General features: G+C 29.9%; 2 protein-coding genes across 2 annotated transcripts in view; both read left to right on the top strand.

Moving 5' to 3' along the window:
• The window catches only part of LOC107449721 (uncharacterized), a 56,101-nt gene extending 45,736 nt beyond the window's left edge, over positions 1-10,365 (top strand). Inside the window, exons 3-5 of the mRNA XM_043051545.3 lie at positions 3,351-3,452; positions 5,951-6,088; positions 10,103-10,365. Coding sequence (XP_042907479.2) covers positions 3,351-3,452; positions 5,951-6,088; positions 10,103-10,341 — 479 coding nt within the window. The 3' untranslated portion in view covers positions 10,342-10,365. The remainder of the gene's footprint in view (positions 1-3,350; positions 3,453-5,950; positions 6,089-10,102) is intronic.
• A 3,866-nt stretch (positions 10,366-14,231) lies between these two features.
• The window catches only part of Hel89B (histone acetyltransferase 1), a 62,630-nt gene continuing 58,946 nt past the window's right edge, over positions 14,232-17,915 (top strand). The window contains exons 1-2 of the mRNA XM_016065364.5: positions 14,232-14,702; positions 16,996-17,119. Coding sequence (XP_015920850.3) covers positions 14,692-14,702; positions 16,996-17,119 — 135 coding nt within the window. The 5' untranslated portion in view covers positions 14,232-14,691. The remainder of the gene's footprint in view (positions 14,703-16,995; positions 17,120-17,915) is intronic.

Genomic DNA, 17,915 nt, shown 5'->3' with positions numbered 1-17,915 from the left:
TACTATTATTAATTAACTGAATCCTTAAAACTTAGTCATTCATTCAGCTGTCCTGAAAAAAAATAGTTTAAGACTCTTACTGTTTAAATAAGAAATAATTATAACGTAAACAGTAATTGTAAATACTTTAATTTTTATATAATAGTTAAGGCAAAACATTTATAGCAAAAAAATTTTTATAACTACTTACTGAAACCCTTTCTTTAAAATTTTCATCACTTATTTTGCTTTATAATATTTATTATTTTATTATGCATCCAAAAAAAAAAAAAATCAAATGACTTGTTTGCAATGATGTAAACATTACCTCTATCAAATATAGCTATTGCTTATTTATATTAAAATAAAATTAATAGTTTACCAATAAATAAATAAATAATCAAAAGTGTTATCTTACAAAAATATTATTTTTTTAAATTATAACTTTATAACTACGAGTAACAATACTTAGACAGTTACTATAAATGAATCAGTGAAAGCCGTAGCATTGATACTGAATAACAGCTAATAATATATTTAAGACTAAAATTGAAAATGTGATGCCTGCAAGTGACGTAGTGTGGGTATCTCGATTCTGATTGGTTGTTGAAACGTAGCTTTGTTTAGGTTAGCAACTGTTCCTTCCATTCTATTCCGAGTAAGCCATGCCCGCCAAGTATTAATTCTCTTAAGTGGCGCATTCTATATTCCTTCTCAAAGATTTCTGTCTTTTCAGTATATATTTCTTACTTAGCACAAAGACATGCACGAAGCCATGTAGAAAGTCGGGTCGGTAACCTCGTCATACTGTGGTAGTGACACTATCGATAAAAATAAGAAGCGTTAGCGAACAGTTACTACTTACACTTCAGTGCGCGATTTAACGGAGAGAAATAAGGAAGTGATTTCAAAAGTTGTCTCTTGTTCTTTTGCAGTTTTAAGTCATAATATTACATTAAATATTGTAAACAGCTACATAGAACATAAATAAACTAATTATGCATCGTAGCTGCCAGGTACACAAAACAGAGATGTATTATGGTTATAATAAAATACATGAACAAAAAATAAATCTAAGTTCAGTTAAAGGCATGCCTGTTTTATAGTATTTTAGGATTTGGATGTTTTATGCGCGTTTTTTAGTATTTTAGGATTAGATGTTTTATGCGAGTTTTGCAGTTGGTACGAATGATTTTTGCCGTTATTTTTTCCGTGTGCCGATATTTTTTCGTCTGATAAATAGCGGAAACTTCCTGCACTTATAAAAAAAAATTTCCAATTTTTTTTCTGTAGATAAAAAAGGCTAGGAAGAAAAAGGAGCTTGTGAAAGTGTACTTCTTATTCGAAATACATTTCTCCCACTCTAATGCACTTTTGCCAATATTTTCTTAAATTTATTAAACATGTCTTAAAATTCCGTTCAGAGTTTCGTAGCGAATATTCTTTTATCGAATTAATGAATTCAAAGCAATGACCACAAAGAGACAACATCATTCGTGGAGGTAAAAAAGCCACATTTTGCCATATAAAGAGAACATGGTGCTTGTGAGGTCGTATTTGTTGTCTTCCAAAAAAATTGACAAATTGCCCAAGGTGAGAAGACGCGTTATCGAAATGTAAAATCCATGAGTTTTCTCTCCACATTTCACGTCATTTTCGACGATCGCTGCACGCAAAACAATCAAAATGCGACAGCAAAACATTTAAAATAATCTTCGTTGGCTGTCTGGCAGGTTGGCAGGAACTCTCTATGCACGACAACGCGACGATATAAGAAAATATTCGACAACTTTTTTTACGGCAACTTTTCGGTCGTGCTTCATCTTACAAGTGCCATTCACTTAATCATTGATCTGTTTCTGTGTCAAAACCCTAAATCCAAGTTTCCTCACTATGGGTCCAAGCAGAGCCCTCTCAGGGCCCCCGGACAAAGAAATGTTTTGGGCCCTCATAACAGGTCATACTGCTTAAAATCGAACTAAAAAACTTCACATACATAAAATAAAACATTTTTTACATATGCAATAATTTGAACAAATTTAAATACATTTTGATTACCCAAAGAAACTGAATCCACATAAAAACTTCATTGGAAAGTAGAAAAATATATTTCGGTTGAAATTTTAAGTTTCCCTGGTGATAAACTATTCAAATTATTGCTGTTTGCATGATAACCAATCACTATTTGCAGAAAGGAAAACAAAATGCACACTTTATACAATAGAATATATTTATTTTTGAAAAATATATGAGGCAATTTTGTTTATTCTTAGTGTTTTTAAATACAATTTATAAAAAGTAAGATTATCATTGCCCCTCTGAGTGCCTGGGGCCCTTGGGCACTGCCCGGTTGTGCCCATGCGTAAAGACGGTACTGGATCCAAGTTTTCAGTGTGTTTTAATAGAGGAATCTCCTTCTGAAAGCATTTGTCGAACCACTTAAACAGGTCGTTGGTTTTGGAATAAGTTCGAAGTTCTTGGAACAACTTGACATGCGACTCCCTTAAATGTTCTTTTTAATTTGCTTGATGGGAATATATAGGATTATATAGAAATGATAAAAATATATAGGGATGATAAAGTAACTTGCTCAATACTGCCTCATATTACCGAATTATTATCACCGAATATCAATATTCTCATTTGATCAGTATGTTGTTTATCAATCGAAGTGGAACAGTGGGTGGTCTAACAGATCGCTTGTCATCTTCTATGGATTTTTAAGGACTTCGACCTTTTTATTCCCATCAAATACTGTTGTTTTTGATGAACAGTCGTGTTTAAAAGTTTTTTACAAAATTTAAAATGCTTTTGTAGCAGAAATTTCATGGCGAAAACAAAACTTAACGCATGTTCTTTGTTTAGTAACATGCGACATTTCGGAAAATTGACGGAATGAAAATTTTTATGCCATTAAATGCGAGTTTATTTTCAGACGATAAAATTAAATATCTTCCTGGCTGTTTTCAAACTCTTATAAAAGTCATAAAAATGTTCAATAAACGTTTGCAGACGATATTTTAAATTAAAACTAAACATTAAATTTGCTCATAGTATCTCTGATAAAAAAAAATTAACTTTCAACATATAATACGTTAAAACTAAGCAATTGTATTGCAATATCCTTTTTTTAATAATTTTAATTAATTATAATTTTTTAATAATTATAATTTTTTCCTTCTAAGCAATATCCTTTTTTTAGTTAATAAAAAAGTTTTGTCAACCACTATTAACCCTAGTGCTCGCTTAAAAGTCTCTCCCCAAAGATTGATCATGTAATTCATAGATATATCCGAATAGAAAAATGTTTAAATTATTTATTTTTATTCTCAGCAAAGAGATTAGAATGAAAGTTGTATTTTTTTTTCCAGATATAGTTCGTAATCAAATGAAGGAAGATGGCCAAGAAGTCGATTACTGCATTTCCTATCTTTCCAATGAAAAGATTATATCCAGAGATTCTTGGCTAGATCGTAAGTACGTGCCAACATCTGTGCTTTTAATACTTTAACAAATAAAAAATAGAGAAAGAAAAATAGAGGGAATTCTTTTTCCGAATTCATCAGACTAATTTCATAGAATAATATTTATGTTTTCAATATAACATTAAGCATAAATTTGTTTTATTTTATAAATCTGAACGAAGCTCTTATCTTTAATTCGATTATAAAACTGGATGAAAGAAAAAAAATTGAAATTTAATGTTACTTTTATAAGGATTGCCAAAATGATAAGTGAACACGCATCATAACGTTAGAAATACAGTAGCAATAGCAGCCCAGAGCGCCCATGATTTATTAGCCTGTTCGGATTAGAGTATTCAAAGTGAATGCAAAGTCGTTAATGAATGAGTCGTTAATGATGCGTTAAGAACTGAACAGCGTGTAGTAATGCAATTTTTAGTGGCAGTAGATGAACGTTATGCTGGCATTTATAGTCCAGAATTATGGAGAAGATTATCTAAGACAAACGGCTAGAAGCAATTGATGTATAAGTTTTCGAGATGAGCCAAGGCACATGACTAATGTATTGAATTTCCATTAATTCATTACTACGATATTTTAATATATTACTGCAGTTGGTGAATGATTAGAAGTGACCGAATTCGTGAAAAAAGTGCAAAACTTTTATCTGGCGTGAATAAGCAGTGCAATCTCTTTCTGTTACTAAAAGTTGTACTATTTAAAATCTGCTACTAAAAATTGTACTATTCCAAATCTGTTACTAAAGTTTGTACTATTGAAAATCGTCTATTAAAAATTGTACTATTAAAAATCGTCTATTAAAAATTTTACTATTTAAAATCTGCAGCTAAAAATTGTACTCGCAAAATACTGTTTAATCAGTCAAATCACTACAGAAAAAATTATGAAAAACGTCCATGATTATCTGCTGAAACTTAGAGGTGTTTCAAATTGATTTTCAAATAATTTCTGTTCCCTCCGGTAATCAAACAGATTTTGATATTTTCAGTCCCGCCTTCCTCTATAGTGAATCGCTAGTTTTTGAAAGCATTTTTTTTTTTACCTCAATTAATTCTACCCATAATAATTTAACTACCTACTGTTTTTATTTCACTTTGACTAGGATTCTTAAAAATTATGCATTAAAGGTGTTAGTTACGCAACACCGTGCATATATAATAATTATATATTCTGCAAAATGCTTTAAATACATCTGCTAACTTATGTTTTATAAACTTTAAGGGAAATACATAGTTATATATTAGTGTTAATCGACTATTAAAATTTAATATAAATTTAAGCACCATAAAAGTGTTTTAATAAAAAATCTGTAAAAAGCATTCCCTCAACAGCCCGTTGTTGGTAGGGGGGGGGTATACAGGTTAAGGCTCAAGAAATTTGAGATCAACAGCCTGATTGTGGCAATGCAGTCAGCATTGCGCACAGAACGCCTTTACTTCCCAGACAAGCTGGTACCGATTGATCTGAAGCTGAATGGGCTTCAAGCCGCAACTGGGGATTGACCCTCAGTTCTTCACAATGACAGCTCAGTGTCTTAACCACTGAGCCATCGCGGCTCAATAAAAAAATCTGTATTCATTTGAAATCTTCTGGATTTTTAAATAGAAGAAGTTATAATCCTAATATGATCAAACAATGAAACTGCTATTATTAGTCAGTTAAACGACTTTTGTTCTAAAGGTATTTCACATCCTCGTCAAAAGTAACTTCATAAAAATTTTCACCAATTTTTTAGGAACATTTTACTTTCAAAAATAATTTTTTTTTTTTCCAATACAGTTGATTATATCTCAATTGTTCGTTTCGTTAAGATTAACGTATCAAAAAATAATTAATCAACAATTTATCAAGTATGTTTTTTTTTAACAAAGTGATCTTAATTTATTTGAGAAACATTTTTTAAGTGATCTTCATTTATTTGAAATCGTATAAGCTAACAGCTAATAAAAGTGCATTTAAAAAAAAAAATAATGATAAAAGAAAAAAAGGAAAGAAGATAAAAGTAAAGCAAATCTTTAATAAATTCCAATAAAAATTCATAATCTTGAGTTGAGTACATTTTTGTGAAAATGGACTGTTTGATTTTTAATACATAATGTATATATATTCTTCTTCTTATGCACTACAGCAGGATCCCGGCCAAGGCCACATCAGTCAATTTATCTTATCTAGATGTATTTGATGCAATATTTCTCCATCTATTAACTCCCAAGTCCTTTAAACATTTCTTTACTCTTTTTAACCACCTTGTTCTAGATCTTCCTCTCCTTCTTTTTCCCTCTGGTGTTTGGAAGGTTATTTATTAACAGGATTTTAACTCTATATCGAAATACCTGTCCCAGCCACCTTATTTAAGAAACCTTGATCATTTTTACTATGTTAGGGTCTTTGTATTTTGATTGTAATTCATGGTAGTAGTGAATTCTCCAGAATGTTCATATATTATTTGTTCAAAAAATATTTAAAAGGAATTAATTCATTCTTAGGTATGCGGAATTTAGCAATGTCATGTGCCATAGTGTGCCTCATTCTTCTGGGTTGTTCTGGACCACTCGGACTTTTAGGCCTGTATAAGAAACAAATCAGTACAATCATGGTTACAGGAGTTATGTACAGTCTGGCAGGTTAGTATTACTGGTTACTTTTTTTCAATCTTGCTGAATTATTTGATGGAAAAATATTTTGCAGCTCAATATGTTCTATGCTTAAATATACCTTAAAAATAATATCTAAGATAAACGTTCAGTAATTAAAAGTTCATAAAGAAATAAAATCTTCATGAGTAAAACTTCAAGTTATAGAGAATTTTCTTTTTAAGTATTAAAGAAAAATATTCAGTATTATTTATTTTCGATAAAAATGAAAGTTTTCAAGTAAAAATAAAAAATTATCAGTAATAGTTAAAAAAAAAATCTTTTTTCTTCTTTTTTATACTGAATTGGCAATTTTGATGTTAAGATAATTGATCATTCACGATCAAAATTTATTGATGTCACTCAGAAGAAAAAAAAGACTACTAGATTAAGCATTATGATAAACTCATTTTTGTTGAAGATATTTTGAGTCTTATATAAAGAATACTAGAATTTTGCGTTACACAGAGAGGAAAACAACGAAAATCTCTCTCTGTTTGTTAAATTGCAAAACGACTCTTATTCATGATCCGTTTGCCATTAATTATTGTTCATAATAGTTTATTTATCTCACTATATAAATTAACCGTGACTAAATTATTGCCATCTGGCGAAATACTTTCTATCCGCAAATCTAGTTGGCGTATATCTCTATACAAATCTCCATATATCTAGACTCTAGATGGCGGTTGTGTATTTTTAGTCATTTTATGATACGAATACGTCGTAAAAGATTATTTTTATTCTGAGAAACCGTTTTGTGTGGCCGTATTTCATATTTTAAATTATAGACAGTACTAATAGTTAGTATTTAACATATTTAAAGTGCAGTGGCGTGCAGATGCGTCAGGTTCTTTGCAATTTGGTTCTTGTAAACAGCAATCGTCATTATATAATGCGCAAAGTTGATTGGAAAAGTCTAATGTATTTTTTTAATAATACTGATGATTTTTATTGATATATGGTAATATAACAACAAGAAAAGCGGAAAATATAATAGAAATAGAAAATAAATCAGAAATTATAATATATGCGTATTATAATACGTAAGGAAATTTTTTTTGTTGTAAAAAGTTTTTTTATTTTATTTTATTTAATGCTCTTTTAATTAAATAGGTTCAGGAAGTGTAAGTATCTGTTCAGCTGTTTTTATATTTTTTTATATCCTGCAATTTTTTTAGTGACGTCACGGCTGATGCGAAATTCGTGCTATACGCATTTATGAGACAGGAAGCATAAAATCGATAATATCGTAAATAGCAAACGGTGCAACGGACAGATATTTAGGCATTTTTTACTGGAATCTCATATTCACGGTACTTTAGATACAACAATTCACATTTTTCGAATAATAAACTATACGCAGTATTAGATTTCAATTTTACATTTGTATATTTAATTTGTAAGAAAGTTATTTTGAAAAAAAATCTTATGTAACTAGAATATTTTTTTTAAATTTAAATATCTGAATTATACTTTAACTATGAATACGCTTTTTATTTATAGATTGTTGTTAATGCGCAAGAAAATAAACCCTGAATAACTTTTGATCTATTGAGTGGATCTCTATGTTCTAGGAATCTAAAATATGTTGATTAATTAGTGCAGACGATATTTGAAATTACGAAGTCAGACACAAGAATGTACTTTTTCTGAATAAACACACCGTTTTTTCGACAAATTTCTGACTTTCAAAATATAAGGGGAAGCCACAATCTGAGAAATATGTTCCCAATTGGAGGAGAAGGTCAGGACAATGGTCTTAAGTTTGTATCCCTTAATGTTAATTTTACTTTTTGCTTATTTCGAGAACTTTTGTAGCAAATTGAAAAGTTTTTGCACTCAATTATAAAATTTGTTTATTAAACGATAATTCCAAGCAAAAAAATATTTTTAGTAACTATATATTATTTTTTATCATTTTATTTAATAATCATCAAACAGAAATTTAATTGTAAGGTACACAATTTTTAATATAATTTTAAAGAATGTAATTTTACTTGGCAAAATATAAAATTTGAGCGAAATCGACCGAATTCATCCTGAAAAATCAAACTTTAATAAAAGAAATCGTATTTTGAGTCATATTTCGTAACTTAAAAATATCGTCTTCACTAATTAATTATCATATTTGAGGTCACCCCCTCGAATCATTAAGATTAAGTCCTAGAACGTGAAGATCCGATCATTAGATCAAAAGTCATTCAGGATGGTCCGTTATTTCCTTTGCGCATTGTATACATGGTATCATATCACACTAAGTTAAAACTTTTATTTAAAAGTTGGTAAAAATGCAATAGTAGATCGCTCTGAATTTCTATTTTACTTATATTTTATTAATAGTGAGTTGAAAATATAATATTAATGTATATCACACTGTATTATTTATATAATTTTTATGTAAACAATTTTCATCTATACATTTTTATCATAAAATAGTAGATCTTATTGAATTTTCCTTGATAATATCGATAACTTCAATCTATAGATTATTTAACGTATAGTTGTTTTACTTGAATTATCTATGTAATTTTTAACTTAAGATTGTTGAACATTGATTGTAATCGGTAACACTAAATTATCTATATTATTTACTTAATTTTTTATACATAGATTTCTGAACAGTAGTACATCGCACAGAATTATATAATTCTATTTATAGACTGTTGATTGGGAGTAGATCATTCTGAATTTTCTACGTTATTTATAAAAATTTTATCTATAGGTTGATGAACGTGTAAAAGTAGATCACGTTGAATTATAAAGAAATTCATGACTGGAACTTTGAAGATAGTAATTCACTTTATCTTCTTCAATTTATATTGAAAATATTCAATTACAAATCACTCTCCGAGCGATTTCCAAATAAATAAATAGGAAGAGAGGAAATAAAAATTTTAAGAACTACTTTTAGATGGACTGAAAAGGACGAAATATTTCATTCTTTGGTAAAGCAGTTGTTAATTAGAGTTGTTAACATAGTTGTTAGTTAGAGCAACTCTAGACCAAATAGATTCCACCATAGATACTTTTTTTAACTATGCTTTCTAATTATGCCCACCTTAACAATTATTGACCTTGATAATGATTCGCCATATTGCGCTTGTTTTTTTTAATTAAATAGTAATTAACAAACTTCAGCGCGCGTATTTATGTTGATTTACTTTTTATGATCAATTTAGAAATGTTCAATTCCGCAATATATGACAGAAAACATATAACAACTCAATATATAAAGTTTATGTTTATAATCATAGTTAAAAATAAAGAAAAACAGATAGAATATCATTATACTTTAATAATATAACCAAAATACGTTGAAACGCACACTCGATTTAAAAATTGAACAATGTTCTTAGAAAAAAACCTAAAGATTAGATTAAGTTAATAGTTTGTTTATTTATTGATTATAACATTCATACATTTTAATCCTCATAAAATAGAACTTTCTCCATTAATATGAAAACTCAATGAAGTTATATTTACGGACGCTAAGTTCTCATCTCTTACACAAGATACTTTCGAAAAATTCAGCTGCTTTCTAGATCTGAAGACGTGACATGCAGTGCTATCAAAATTTGACGAATCATTTTAAATATCAATCATGGCAAAGATGTGATTAAAATTATCCAAATTGCTTAATTTTTCAAATAACGCTGAATGGCATTCCTGAAAATTTTTATTGAATATCATAATTAAGATTTGTGGGCTATAATAGTTGCTATTATCTACATTTTCAGGATGAATTTTAATTGGCTAGATTATTTGGGAAATCTGCAGTCTCAATTATTTATTTTTACTCTAGCTTTCACATTAATTAATAATTTTTAAAATTCAAATTTTATATGCTTTTATTGTCGACCCAATTACTAAAAGAATGCTAAAAGGGGGGAGGGGAGTTTAGTGGACATTCTATCCTCTAAGCGCTACTGTAAAATCACAAACACACTGATTTGAAAATAATTATGATTCATTCAGTTAATTTTTCATAATTTCTGATTTCAGCTGTATTTGGAACTTTCAACCTGGTATTCATGCGATTCAAGAGAGTAAAACCTGACGGATTTTACACAAGCACGATGCTTGATGTTGGTATTCCGGAGGAATACATGAGAGTTAGAATATTTGTAGTAGGATGGCCTCTCTCAATAGAATGGGCAGGACTTATCCTTTGCATAATATCAAGCTTGTTTTGGCTTCTCTTGGCGAAAATATTTCGATTCCTTGTATTAAGCCCTTCTTAAACGAATAAATATTATGTATCAACATATTTGTGTCATTGAATACTTGTTTCATGAAGAAAAAAAAAACCTGCTTACTCAATCGGATCACATCTCTCGCTCATTTCGCTTTATTCTTATGTAAGACCCTTGGAACTTATATTTATTTTTATTTTATTTAAATATTATTATTAGAAGGTATATATCAGAATCTCACGATCTGAGAGAACGAACAGAGATTGTTCTCCTCCCCCCTTCTATCTACAGTGGGACGGATAATTGATTAATTAAGTAGCAAAATCGCATGCGAATTTCTTGAAGAGAATGGTCCCTTTAGGCAATTATGCTTATAATAATATAGTTAATACTGCTTTCTTATACTCTGTTTTCACTATCAAGTTAAGAAGATTAAATGTTCAGAAAACCGGTTTAAGAAAGTTTAAATGTACTTTAAGAAAACTTAAACCTACTAGTGTTGCTGTGTACAGAACTTTTTTACTATCATAAAAAAGTTGAAAAGAATATAAGCCATTGCTTTAGTCACTTTTGCGCTTCTCTAAGGTACAAGGATTGGTGCATAATACATGGATTTAAAAATAAAAAAAAGGACCATTTTGAATAATTCTTGATCTAATGATCGGATTTTCACGTTCTAGAACTACGAGGGTTGCTATTTATATTTCTGGCCTAATAATGAAAAAACAAATATGTAGGATTGAAATTGGTTTTATTGTTTTTCAAAATATTCTCCATGATGATCAATACACTTTTGCATGCGTTTGAACTAATTTTCAAAGTACTTTTTCCAGTCCGATTGAGGTAACTCCAAAACATGCGTTTTGAATGCATCAACCGCTTCTTCGGGGGTCGAAAATCGTTGTCCACGTAATTTATTTTTGATGTGTGAGAATAAGAAGAAGTCATTGGGTGCCAAATCAGGGTTGTACGGCGGATGACCCATCAGTTCGATCTTTTGCTCCGTCAGAAATGCCTTTGTTTGAGTCGATGTGTGAGAGCTCGCATTGTCATGATGAAGAATGATTCGCCTGTTCTTCTGCTTTTTTCGAATTTCTCCGATGACTTCTGGCAAACAAATGGTCGTGTGCCATTCAGAATTGACCGTCCTGCGTTGCTCTAACGCCACTGTTGCCACATGACCGTTAATGCCGAAGAAACAGGCAATCATTTGTTTCGATGTGCTTCTTCCTCGAACAACTTTTGTTGGTTTTGCCTCGTCTTGGAAGACCCATACAGTTTTGTTTCCGGCTTATATGCATAGATCCATGATTCGTCACCTGTGTAGATTTTATACACAGCCTTTGATGTACCTTGAACGTATTTTCCCAACATTTCCTTGCACCAATCGACACGAGCCTTTTTTTGAGCGTTTGTCAGATTATGCGGGATCCAACGCGAACAAATTTTTTTTACGCTCAAATGTTCATGCAATATTTTATTGATGCTAGTCATACTAATGTCCAAAGACGACTCTATCTCACGGTATGTCACATGACGATCTTGCTTTATCAGTTCACGCACAGCATCGATCTTTTCTGGCACAACAACGGATTTTGGACGACCTGCACGGGATTCGTCCTGGATCGAACATCGACCACGATTAAATTCGTTATATCAATTTTTTACAGTGCTGTAGGATGGCGCTTTATCGCTGAATAAAGAATTAAGTTCATCGAAGCACTCTTGTCTTGACAATCCACGTCGAAAGTTATGAAAAATAATGGCACGAAAATGTTCACGATTCAATTCCATTTTTTTGAAAGAGAAGAACTTTTCAATTTACTGTCAACAACACAAATGAAGCTATAATGGTAAATCGTCTGCTGAATTTATGTTTAAAAATATCAAACTTTCGATTAAAATCGTCTGCGGTACCGTCTGCATAGCAACGCTTACTGTTGCCAAGGCCAGAAATATAAATAGCAACCCTCGTATAATGGCTCTAGGGGGTGACAAAAAATATGCTTATTAAAAATTGAAGTCCATATTTTAACTTGCGAAATCAGGTGCTAAAACGTACTTGCTCTAAATAAACATACCGTTTTTTCGGCGGAATCGGATTTTTGACCCTATAATATTACGGGTAGCCGCAATCTTGCAAATATGGTACCCGTAGCTTGGTCAGGAGAGCGATTTAATTATATTTTTGCGTATTTCGTTATATCTCGAGAATTTTTTCAGCGAATTGAAACATTTTTGCAGATGATTATAAAATCCATTTGTCCAATGATAATTCCATGCAGAAAATAACTTTTAGTAAATATTTATTATTTTACTTAAGAATAGTCTAAAAAATACTGAACTATATGGTAGGCAATTTTTTGCATAATTTTAACAAATGTAATTTTACATGACAAAATTTGAAAAAAATCGGTTGAATAGTTCCTGAGAAATCGAATTTTAACTATCTAACTTTTTTGAAATTTAATTTCTCAGGAACTATTTGACTGATTTTGCTCAAATTTTCTATTTTGTCATGTAAAATTACATGCTTTAAAAATAATGTAAAAAAACTTTACATCTTAGAAGTCAATATTTTTTTGACTATTCTAGTCATTCTTTTTAAAATTATAAATATTTATTAAAAGTTAATTTTTTGAATGGAATTATTTTTGGATAGACATATTTTATAATTGTGTGTAAAAGTTTTTCAATTCGTTCAAAAAGTTCTAGAGATAAAGCGAAATACGCAAAAAGTAAAATTAACATTAAGGGTACTAAACATTGGAGCTCTCTCCTGATCAAACTATTGGGATCAAAGTTTCTAGATTGCAGCTACCCCTTTTATTTTTAAGGTCAAAAATCCGATTCCGTCGGGTAAAAAATGGTATTCAGAGAAAGTAAGTTTTGGTGTCTGATTTCACAACTTAAAATATCCTTTGCACTTATTAATTAGCATATTTGAAATCCCCCTCTCAAGCCATTAAGTTTGAGTCTTATAACGTGAAAATCTGATCATTAGATTAAAAGTTATTCAGAGTAGTCCGTTTTCTTTTCTTCTTTTTCTGCGCACTGTACATTACTGACTACAAGTGATATCACTATGATTTTAAGTCGTACACCAATGGTACCGCCCATAGCTATCAGAGGTGCGTAAATCACATGCAGCGAGCTTAATATTGCTGGCACTTTTTTTTGCACGCGAAAAAAAATCATCTGAATAATTTGTTGTTGTAGTTCATTTACGTCATGCTAGAGCTGCACAATGGGCTATTGGCGACGGTCTGGGAAACATCCCTGAGGATGATCCGAAGACATGCCGTCACAATTTTGACCCTCTGCAGAGGCGAGGGCACCCCTACTTCGGTAGCCCGATAACCTGAGCGCGAAATCAAGCTCTTTACGGTAGACCAGTTTAACGAGGACCAATACCTCACACCCTCGGTCCGTACGCAGAGTGATCCAAGTGATCACTAACCCGCACACTTACTGCAACCAGTGATGCTTGACTTCGGTGATCTGCTGGTAACTGTCTTAACGATTAGTCCACTGCGGGAAGAGTGATTTGTAAGAATAACACAATTAGAATGGTCCCTTAAAAGGTCGCTCTCAATGAATGCAATTTTTTTCGCATGCGAATGAGAACCTGATTGGCGAGTATTTCACGAGTAAATATTTTCCACCAATCTGGTTCTATTTCGCATACAAAATTCTCAATCTCATTTTTCTCATACTCAAACACATTATTTGCGATTTTTTCACATGCGAAAAACTTGCATCCAGTGAGAATGATTTTTTAAAGTGAAATTAAAGTGAGAATGGTGCCTGTCATGCCAGAAATAATATTTTACTTTGTGCAGTTTGTTAAAAGTAAAAAACAGTTTTTTGTAAATTTTTCTTTCGATACTGGGTTTGAGGATATTTTATTTTCCACCAATCAGATCATTCGTGCCGGTATATTTGTTGGCATTCAAAGCCAAGATGGCTCAGAGTATAAATATGAGCGACTGTGATCTCACATCCGGGACACTTGTGATATTAAATAGATACATTTTTAATAACTTTATTAAAAATACTTTTTTATGTCGTGATCCTGGATAGATACTTAATCAAAACTATTATGTGCATCAAATTTTAGTTTGGTCGCTAATGAATTTTATAACTGACCTGTATAAAGCTTTACTATTGTTAATGTATCAATCACAATTTATTGGTATTTTAATAATGATCCTTCCAATGAATCACACAAAAACAATTTTTTTATTTAAATATTTTAAATAAGAAAAATAGCAATACTACCAACAAAACGTTTTTTAAAGTGAAATGTTTTTCGCTGAATTTGCTTGTTTTTATCATGAATTTCAGCTGTATATTACTTGAAAACATTTAAAGTATTTTGATAATATAGTACTTTAAATGGCTTCTAGGTAAGATTTATTCATAAAATATTCATTTTTCTACATTCACCTCGCAATCAACTCTTTATTTATTATGAATGCTTACATAATATTAAATTGTATTGAAAAAAGAATTAATCTAATTGCTTTATACCTAGTTCTGAAGGGATTTAAGAAAAAGAAAAGCAAGTTAGGAGTGATGAAGAAACTCTTTCTTTTAAAAAATAAAATCAAGAGCAGAAATATTTTAGATTTTTAAATTATAACGAACTAAATTATAATGAACTAATTTAAACATCATGATTAGATAGAAAGAGAGGAATCATGTTTCTACTATAAACATAACCATAATTTATAAATTAATTTTAATTTAAATTTTTTATTACTTAATATCCTGCACAAATCGCAATTATTATTATTATAACTCGCGGTTAAATTTATTGATATTCTTTTTCACATATTTAGGATAGTAAATAAGTAATGTTTCTATCTTCAACAGAACTTAATATTTAATTTTATATTTTATGTAATTTTTTAATATGTCTTATGCATATTCCATTCCTTGCAACTCCTTCACATTTATTGTTATTAATTTCAAATATAATACATATAGAAAATAAGTTCTGTTTCTATTTTACAAATGTAATTATAATTTATAAGCCTTATATTTGTAATTTTTTTTTTGCAATGGAAAAGTACGTAACTTTTTATTCGACCTCCCAAAATTTTGGGCATGTGTGGCGTGCTGTAGCATGTATGCTAGCCAATTGCTGAAAAAGTATTTTTGAATTTGGGGAGATTTCCGTATCGTGATCTGTGGCAGAATAATTACCTAGTCTTGGAAACTTCTGGGCAGTGGCTCACGAGAAACTGAAATAAACATCACAGAAGGGACCAACACAAAAGGTATAACTTGTAGCCATCCCGGCAATTATCTACATGTTTTTTTTAAAAATTTTGCAAGTTTAAAATCTATTTGGCACCTTGGCGATTGTAGTTGGCGCAATAGATCATGATACGGAAATATCCCCTAGGATTTTCATGTACCACTTCCTGATAATTAGAATAATTATGACACAGGTTCGAAATCTTAGTTCTGATAATTGTTTGTAAGATCAATATTGAATTAGAATAATCAAACTTAAGCTTTTGTAACATTTGTACTAAATATAATATAAAATGTATGCTAGGTCTATACTTACTATATAACTTATACTTACTATTTAAGCTTTTATAAATTAGTAACTAAACTTATACTTTTATAATTTTTGTTAAATCTCTGTTGTGGTAAATATTTGAATATATTTTATTATGAATTTTAAAAGCTTGTTTACAAAATTTTTAAAGGGGTTACTCTTCATTCATTAAGTGAAATCTATAATTTTTATTACATTCTTTTTGCTTCTTATATATGGTAAAAAAAATAGATAAACATTTCTAACCATTCTAAACTGAATTTTCAATGTTCTACTCCTTTAATTCCAACTCTGAACTTAGTAGTTCAGACTAGAACTATTATTAATTTAAGAAACTGCTCTGCGGGGAAATTTTTAACTAAGTCTGTATGCCTTTGATTGTTCAAAAATTACTATGAAATTGCATTTTAGTAAATTGAGAGGTGAAGCATTAATTTTTTTTTTGGATTTTTTTAAATAAAAACGATGTGAAATTTTTATTTTTATAAAAATCTGAAATGTCTTTTTCATTAAAAATATAGGGTAGTTTTCTGTATCAATTAATGTGTGTGAAAAAATAATAACCAAGTTTTGGTCACTTCCTGTCATTAACTCGTGTGAAACTAAACGATAAAAAATCATAAAAGAGGACCAACTTAAAGATTGTAACTGGCTGCCTCTATACATATCAACCGATGCATATTATTTTATTAATGTGTGTAAGTTTGAAATCCCTTTAGTGTTTGTAATTAGCCTGAACAGGTATCCATATGGAAAACTGCCCAAAATGTTTTAAGTAACTGAAATATAAATTTCTTGACTGAAATTTTGAAAAACTTTATGCTTGCTGGCATTAAACCAAACTCATCCTTAAAGAAAAATGTAATATTTATCAGTTACCTGGTGGCAAGCAAAAAGTCACCAAAAAATTTAGACCTCCACTAACTGTTTTTATTATTTGTTTGTTTTATTTATTTTTTGAACACTGGACAAAAGAGACTTTTACAAATGAAATTAAATTTAAAAAAACAACAAACATAATTGAATTTCTTTGCGCCTGACTGATCGAAAAGTGCCAAAATATATATTTTTTTACTTAATTGTGAAAATAACAATCATTTATTACATTACTGTTTCTTTCAATTTAGGTTAGATCGTTTATTTCTTTTGTTGGACACAGGCTCAACACCATTAACTCGGAAAGCTGCAGCTGTGCAGCTGGGTGAAGTTCAAAAGCTTCATCCTCATGAACTGCATAATTTATTAGCCAAAGTAAATAGTTTTAATTTATTTTCCAAACATCTATGTTAATTTTTTAAAAATTATGTCCTAAAATAAAATTATAAATAGAAACACTTATATTTTTGAAGTTAATATTTTAAGTTTTATACATTATATTTCACTATATTTAAATTATAGCTGCTTTTCAACTTGTAGAAGATTTAATTGTAGCTGTTGTTCACTGTAGAAGATTTATTTATTGTTATTTTACTGTATCATACAAATTTAATTTTTAATCATATCACAGTTGCATTAAACATGTTTAAAAAAAATGTTCTTGAAAATAAATGAATAAATAAAAATTTCAAAAGATTTGAATATTTTGATATCTTGAATTACTACATTTATCTTTTACAGTTTTAAAGTTATTTTTTCAATGTTTATTGAAATTAGTTTGAAAAACAGCTTTAAATTTTCTTTTGCTAGTTAACTGCTATAAGAAATAGTGTTCAGAGTTTATTAACTCCCATTTCTAGTATATTTTTGATCGGAAGTTGCAGATAAACCATTCAAGGGTTGTATTTTGCTTCCAGACTGAAGATTTTTCTTTCCTAATAAAGCTCTAGATTAGCTATTATGAATAACTTGTTACCAGAATCATAAAAAAAGATAGACAATAGACACTTTTAGATAGAAGTAGGTACCAACAGCGCATTCCATTAGAGTTTGGGACCCAAGACTGGAACTCTTTTTACTGAAAGCAGATCCCTGGTTAAAACTTGAATTCTCTGCCTTTTCATTCATTTATCAACATGAATAGTTATAATTATTCTATCGAAAAGTTGAC

The sequence above is a fragment of the Parasteatoda tepidariorum genome, chromosome 7 (genome assembly GCF_982258835.1).
Source record: "Parasteatoda tepidariorum strain Cologne lab strain chromosome 7, Ptep-v5.0, whole genome shotgun sequence".
Taxonomy (NCBI): domain Eukaryota; kingdom Metazoa; phylum Arthropoda; class Arachnida; order Araneae; family Theridiidae; genus Parasteatoda; species Parasteatoda tepidariorum.
Note: the sequence above shows the minus strand (reverse complement) of the source record. Positions and strands in the feature narration are given on the sequence as shown.